The sequence below is a fragment of the Topomyia yanbarensis genome, chromosome 3, assembly GCF_030247195.1.
Source record: "Topomyia yanbarensis strain Yona2022 chromosome 3, ASM3024719v1, whole genome shotgun sequence".
Lineage (NCBI taxonomy): Eukaryota > Metazoa > Arthropoda > Insecta > Diptera > Culicidae > Topomyia > Topomyia yanbarensis.
In genome coordinates this window covers 400,720,022-400,727,846 of record NC_080672.1, presented here as the reverse complement: position 1 = coordinate 400,727,846, position 7,825 = coordinate 400,720,022, and the positions used below count along the sequence as shown (strand labels likewise).

At 39.3% G+C, this 7,825-nt stretch overlaps 1 protein-coding gene across 1 annotated transcript; it reads right to left on the bottom strand.

Moving 5' to 3' along the window:
* Window positions 1-1,428: 1,428 nt before the first annotated feature.
* Window positions 1,429-2,381, bottom strand: LOC131688326 (uncharacterized). Its single transcript, XM_058972529.1, has 2 exons — window positions 2,362-2,381; window positions 1,429-2,303 (listed from the first exon to the last, which is right to left on the bottom strand). Exon 2 carries the CDS (start codon window positions 2,299-2,301, stop codon window positions 1,429-1,431), a length of 873 nt encoding a protein of 290 aa, XP_058828512.1. The 5' UTR covers window positions 2,302-2,303; window positions 2,362-2,381.
* Window positions 2,382-7,825: the final 5,444 nt, after the last annotated feature.

Below are 7,825 nucleotides of genomic sequence, written 5' to 3'. Positions count from 1 at the left end.
CTCCCCCGCGAGGGCATTTATTAAAGGTAATTTAATTCAATGTTATAATTTTGTCTATTTTTATCTTATGTACCATTTACAGGATCAGTGAATTTCAATTCGTTTCATGGTTGTCTTAAATGCAGTATTGTTGGAGAACGTTCCAACGATCTACACGTGAATGTATTTCCTGTAACGAAGGCCTCAAAGCGAACAGATGAAGGGTACCGTAGCCGGTCATATGGTGAACATCATCGGATTTACAAAATCAGAGAAGGTGGAAAATTTAAAAAGATATTCGTCGAAACACCTCTACTGCGTCTGCCTATTGATATGGTTGAAGATATTATAGTGTCAGATTCGCTGCATCTGTTGCATCTAGGAGTTATGAAAAAGCTGCTGACTATTTATAAGGAAGGTCAAAAGCACCATGTTAAGTGGCTAAAATCTAGTACCGAAAGAATAGACAACATTTTAAGTAATATAATGTTGCCATTGGAAATACATCGTAAAGTACGAGGATTACGTTTTCTATGTCATTGGAAGGCATCAGAATGCGCTTCATTTTTGAACTATATCGGAATAGCGCTTCTCAAAAATTTTATTAACGAACAACATTACGAAAATTTTATTAATTTGTTTTATGCCGTAACGATTTGTTCAAGTGAACACCATAAGAAATATCTTCCTGTTGCTCAGAATCTTTTCGAAACATTTATAGAAAATTACAATAGTTTTTTTCACATAATTTCTAGTAACACACACAATCTTGTTCATATTGTAGATGAGGTGATAAAATTTGGTCCATTGCCTACAATATCGTCATATCCATTTGAAAATTTTTTATACCAAATAAAAAACATGGTACGGTCTGGAAGATTACCGCTAAATCAAATAATCAACAGGATTTCGGAAACGCATCAGTATCATCTTTGTAAAAGCCAAGTCAATCAAACATATCCTATTATGAAACAACCTGCAAAAAACGATCAAGCAATCTTTATGTGCTGCATAATACACGATGGGTTCACGTTGAAAAATAATTTTCAGGATAAATGGTTCCTTTCAAAGGAAAGAAAAATTATTGCGATGAATTTTGCGTACCATAGCGGTATAAATGGTTCTGAACTTAAGCATTCTGAAGCTCTCATTCAACGTCCATTTCCATCGAATATTTTGTATGTTTTTAAAACAATCTCAGACCATGATTTTAATCCAAGCAAGGTTTAGGCTTTTGATGATATATTTTGCAAATTAGTCGCTATACAAATTAACGGAGAAACTGTTTTTGTACCACTTCATCACACATTACCAGGGAAATAAGATATGCTGTAAATAAAAATGCAAAATTTGTTTCAATATTCGGATTTATTCAAGAGATCATATTTTTGACGGTACAGTGTGATACAGTCTCTCAATTTCCCGCACTCAACGGTTTACACTTTGATTTCAATCATCCCTTGGAATATCTTCGTTCATCTCCAAATACTCGATCGTCCAATTTGTAGTGCATGATGTATTTTCAGCAGCTTCTTCCGTTAGTTTTTCATCGATTATTTCATTGGTGTTACTGTCATTCTCGTGTTCTTCTGTGCTAAGACGATCGCCAGGTATAATACGCCTTCGCTTACGTGAAACTGGTTTTCTGATTCCGGCCACTTCCTCGAATCTTTGCTTCGCATTTTTTAAACACCGATGTAAAAAACTGTTGCAGTCGGTTTTTGTATATGTTGCGTCCGAATAAAGTACCGTTTGATAGAATAAGTCGATTGTTCTGTCAAACTTCATAAAAGGAATTTTATGCTTCTTAGGATCATGCTTACCAGAAGCGCGTCCAGTTCCTGGCCATGAACATTTTAGTAGAAAACTACGAGTGAAAAAGTAGTCAATTATTTGAAGGCATACTGTTGTGCCTTGGCCAGGAAATCGGTGATGACCGTGGATTCTGCCTATTGATTCAACTGTTGTTTTCAAAAAATTTTCATCACGACAATTTTCCTCCAAACGTTCGAGATCGGCGTAACTGTTTACAGGTTGCAAATTTATTTTACTTAGCGTAACGCTGGGAGATGTTTTCACTGGTTGACATTGCATTGAAGCAAATGCATCGAACTTAGTATTTAAGTGTGCTAGCAACAATAAGCACTTGTTCAATTTATTCTCCAAGCTCTCGTGAGCCGCAACAGTTTCCTCCGTTTCCGTCTGCGAACATGCATGCCTTACTTCCGGATCTGAGAGCATGCGTCTTGTACTCTGCTGCTGGATCCCTTGAAGTAATTCTGCTGTCGTAGCCTTTTTCTGACTTTTTTTCGTACCAGACATAACTAGAAACAAAAATACAACAAATAATTTTTTTTATCCCATTCCAAATAAAAAACTTACTTCACAATCTCAGGTTTAAAACGACTCACAGCGAAGTTGAAACGCAACGCCTAGATGGATCAAGGAGCTAACGCGCTGGAGGAGCACAATCACAATCATCTAATGAGTCACAAGTTCGAGCCCGGACTCCTACACACCGACGCCAACGAAAAAAAAAACTTCCCGAACTTGCTTGGCTGACTGACGAAGCGACGACAAATACACACATGGGAAAATCACGGACACTTGACTCGAGCAAAAGAGAAAAAAAAACTTTTTTCCAGGAGGTTAGAGAAAAACAAAACAAACGTTTTCGTTCGTTTCTTTTTTCGCTGGTAGCAGCCGCTACCGAAAAAGTTTTGACGTTTCGATCCATGGGCGCGTTGATAAATGGGGGTAGGCAGTATATCAGCTAAATAATTCGCAAAAAGTGGCTTTTGGGCAGCACTAAAGTACACTATAGTTCTTCCAGGCACTATTAACCTTGTTCTATATGTACCTATAGAACCGAATTGGTGCAATTTTTACGGCTTATTGGTTACTTGGGATATTACACGTATGAAAGTGTAAAATCGTATGCTTTTTGATGTTCCAATTGAGTGCATTGATTTCAACGTAATTTTTTAATTTTTGAGTCAAGCTTTGTATGTTTACATTCGTATTGATTTACACGTCGTTTAAATTTCATTATTTTTTGTGTGTGGCGGGTTACAAGTAGAAAAAAAAGTTGTTCCAGGAAGGAGTAATATTTTCCCTAAATTAAATTTCCCGAATGCCAAGGTTAATTTTGTAAGTAATAAAACCAAACATTATTTTAATTATCATAAGAAGCCTATTTTTATTACGATGTTATCTCATTAATATAGAGGCGTTCTATTAATTAGGTCTGCTTTGAGTTGTGTAGCAGATCAAAAGCTCGGTTCTTGTTCTCTGACTTGCTTGAATAATACAAGAGAATAGAAGAAAGGACAGGTTTCTTCTGACGCTAGATTCTCGATCGAACCAGTGGAACTGAACTATGACATCAATCAAATCATATACTGTCCTGATTTTATTACTTTATTTTCTTTGCTGTTGCGTTTTCTGACCGTCCTTTATATTCTCCTTTATTTGCGTCGTATGAAATATTGTTGCCTTGTCCAGGCTTTTTTGTAACAACCTTATTGAAATATTCCATGTTTCAATCAACAATAATTATTGTTAGAACACCAGCTCGTTAATTTGATTAGCAATGACGACGTAAATGAAAAACTGCACCTCCGCACATTTGGTTGTAGGCTCACAAGCAAGCTATGCTGACCTGGTAACGATCCCAATCCGGTAGACTTTCTGCCTATTTAGTTGACACAACAAACCACAGCCGCAATTATATCACCTCACAGTCGGTAGATAGATGCAAAACAAATGTTCTGCATCTACTCAGCCCCCCACCCACTGTGCCTACCTTGACAGTGAAACCGCACAGAATAGGCCACAATGAATGGCGTTTCGATCCCATATATAGTAACCAAAGGGTTCTACCGAGCGATGGTGAGGGGCGGGGTGGTAGGTAAATGGCGTCCAATGAAAGCGCAATCCATTTACTGGTTGCTGCGGCTAGTGTTAATGAATTTCACATGTCAGCATGCTGCTTTCGTTTGCAGTCGTCCTGGAATGTGAATACGCTTACCTACACATGGTACAATGTAATGCTGGAGCCATGCTCCAATGGAGTCCAGCTAGGACTTAACGGAATCATGCTTTCGCAGATGACACTTGTAGCTTAGGTTTGAGAAGGGGACAGTGGATGTGCGGTGTGTGGTCTGCCAAAGGATCAGGGGTATTCAATTCACTGGGCAAGTTGCAGTGGTAGAAAATTCCAGCAGAAAATTTCAATACAATAAACAGGGGGATTGCTATTTCTATTGCTAGCTTAGATGGTGGTTTATTGCGGCCGATGTTTAATGACTTCGATGAATGTGCAACAAGTTGTGACAGCTCGAAAGGATTATGGGGGACTTTGGTTGCTGTCAGTATATTTGCATGCCTATGTCGCCCTTGATTGATTACAATTTAATTGCTGGAGTTCTAGGCCAGCAAATAGCTGACGTTGGCAATTTCTCTGTGTAATCAAGTGTAACATAATTGTTTTAAAATACATGACATCGTAATTGGTACTGCTTTGTCATATCCAGACTGAAACTTCACTGCTTCACCGAATAGTAGATCATTTCTCACGGAGGCATATGCCATGTTTTGACGAAAGTTTGAACAATGACATTTTACTTGGTATTAATATACGAATACTGGAACATGCCTCCAGAAACCTGGAATTTCGAAAATCAAATGGTTCATATTTGCAGGGTCTTAAAAGCAGATATGTAGACGGTTCGATATTCGTTCTCGTATGATCAAATTCGAATTCTTATGTTGATATTTTAACCATTGTATTTAATTGAGCATAGCTGCCGATTCTCGTCTTAAATAATAATATTAAAGGGCGAATACGAAATTATTGCGACACCGAAAATGTCATGCCAATTTTCTTATAATGTTTAAAATCAAACCAAAATTTTAGGGTAGTTTTATACATATATTTACTTAAAAAAACAAAAGAAAAGTTAATCGATGGAGCCTTGAGTGTAAAATTAAACGCATTTTCGCTTGATGCCCTTCATAAAAGTCTTTACAGTGTCATCCGGTACCAGTTCCTCAGTTTTTTTTCCATTTTCTTAACATGTCCTTCTCGTCTTTGACTGTCTTCTTGTTCTTCCGAAGTTCCCGCTTCATCATTGCCCAGTACTGCTCCACCGGGCGCAGCTCCGGAAAGTTTGGCGGATTCATGTCCTTTGAAACAAAATGGACAGAGTTGGCCTCATACCACTCCAGGACACTTTTAGAATAGTGGCATGATGCCAATTCTGGCCAAAATAGCGGAGCTTCGTCGTGCTGCTGCAAGAACGGCAAAAGGCGCTTCTCGAGGCACTCAGATTTGTAGATCTCGCCATTTACTGTGTCCTTTGTTACGAAAGGCTCACTCCTCAGTCCGGAAGAGCAGATGGCCTGCCAAATGAGATATTTGAAGGCGAACTTCGACATTTTCTTCTTCTTAAATTTGTCATCCACATAGAACTTGCTCTTACCGGTGCAAAACTCCAACCCCGGAATTTGCTTAAAATCGGCTTTTATATACGTTTCGTCGTCCATCACACAGCAGCCATATTTTGTCAGGATCTTCTCGTAGAGCTTCCGTGCCAGAGTTTTAGCCGTCGATTGTTGCCGCTCATCGCGGTTTGAGAAGTTCTGTACCTTGTATGTATGTAGTCCAGCTCTCTTCTTTGCATTCTGGACGTAGCTCTGCGACATGCCGATCTTTTTAGCCAAATCACGGCTTGAGACGTTGGGATTTGCTTTAATCATCCGCTTCACCTTTCCCTCCGTCTTTTTGTTCTCCGGTCCCGGTTTTCTTCCAGCTCCTTTGCCGTGGTCCAACGTCAACCGCTCCTGGAACCGCTTCAACACTCTGGAGACGGTTGAATGGTGAATGTTCAACATTTTTCCCAACTGCCGGTGCGACAGGTCAGGAAATTCCAGGTGTTTGAAAAGAATTTGTTCTCTCGACTCGCGTTGGATCACCTCCATTTTCGTTGAATCGAAAAACACGACTTCGAGTTTGACAGCATGTAAACAATACACATCAATGAGAAAGTGTGCAAAATTTGGTTGATTTTTACCCAATGGTAAAAAAGTTATGTCCTACAGAATGTGTCGCAATAATTTCGTGTTCGCCCTTTACATGAGGGCACACAATTTATTGAATATAAATGGTTTTTAGAAACAACGAGACTGGTAAACTAACAGCTATAAAACTCACACTAATCCACAGATACTTATGCGCATGTACAAATCGTTCAAAAATCATCCTGAAAGTTATTAAACTTTTTAATATTATTATGTCATAATAAACTTTGCACGGGGTAATGCGATTACGAGTTTGCACTAACTTATTTGATAAGCAGAAAACTAATTTTTTTTATTAGCAGAAAACTCTTAGCTTTATTTAAATTGTATGCTCAGTATAATTTGAGTACATATGAAGCTACATCACTCGGCTGAAAAAAAATGATTATAGGAAACAAATCAAACATTGATAATTATCGGGAATCTCGTGTTCAAGTACCGTATCTAAACTATTCGAGCTGGTTGATTTAGATCCTATTTTCTTTCACTGCAAACACTACATTGCAGACGACCGACACGGTTTTATACCTAAACGATCGAGAACGACCAACCTGCTCTGGTTCACAACATATGTACTCGATGGATTCGCTGACGGATTGCAAACCGATAATATTTGAATGGAGCTATACACGGCCTTCAATAAAATCAACCATGATATCGCAATAGCGATGTTGGACAAACTCTGCATTCATAAACAACTTCTGCACTGGTTTCGCTCCTTCCTCGATGGAAGGCAACTCCAAATCAGCATTAAGGACTGTCTATCTGCACCATTCTTCGCTACATCCGGCATCCCACAAGGAAGCCATCTCGGACCTGTCATATTCATCCTCTACTTTAAAGACGTCAATATCAAATTACAAGGACCCTGTCTTTCTGTGCAAGACGACATGAAAATTTTGCGACAAATACAGAATAAAACACATGCCGAGTTTCTTCAGAGTGAACTGGAGAGCTGTAGTATGTGGTGTGACCTAAACAGAATGGTTTTAAACCGGAATAAATGCACAATGCGATTCAGTTCAACTACCATTTATTCGACTCGAGCATTCCAAGACACTCTCACTTATGTTCAAAGCACATACTTCATACATCGTGGATAAGGCATCAAAGCAGCTTGGGTTCATCTTCCTTTAGAGGCGTATACTGTTTAAAATCACTCTATTGCGCGGTGTTTCGCTCAACAATAGAGTATTGTTCTGCTCTTTGGAATCCGTTCTACCAGAACGGCGTTGACAGAATCGAGGCCTTCCAACGCTGTTTCATACGCTTTGTCCCCCGACATCTTCTTTGGCAAAACAGATGTGAGCTGCCGAGCTACGAAAGCCGTTCTCAGTTAATACAGCTCGACACTCTGGGCATCCGAAGGGACTGCTCTCGAGTCCTGTTCGTCTCGGACTTGCCGTCTGCCAGAGTGGACTGGACTCCAATCCTCGAACGTCTGGATCTTCAAGCCCGCGTTCGAGCTCTACGCATTAACTCTTTTCTACGAGTTCCATTCAGGAGAACCTACTGTGGGTGCCAGAGCGCTGTTATCGGACTCCAGCGTATTTTTAACTGTGTTGCGACTGAACAATCTTGGGAGATTTAATATAGTTGCACTCGCTGTACTTTGGTTTTCGGGAGATGTAAAAAGTGAACTGCACAGTCATCAGGTCGATAAAAGAATGAAATATATTCTTCGGTTACCTATCTCTAACCTATCATCTCTCTTTCATTCTCGTACATCTGTCATTTGATACTTCACGTCTACTGTGAATCGACA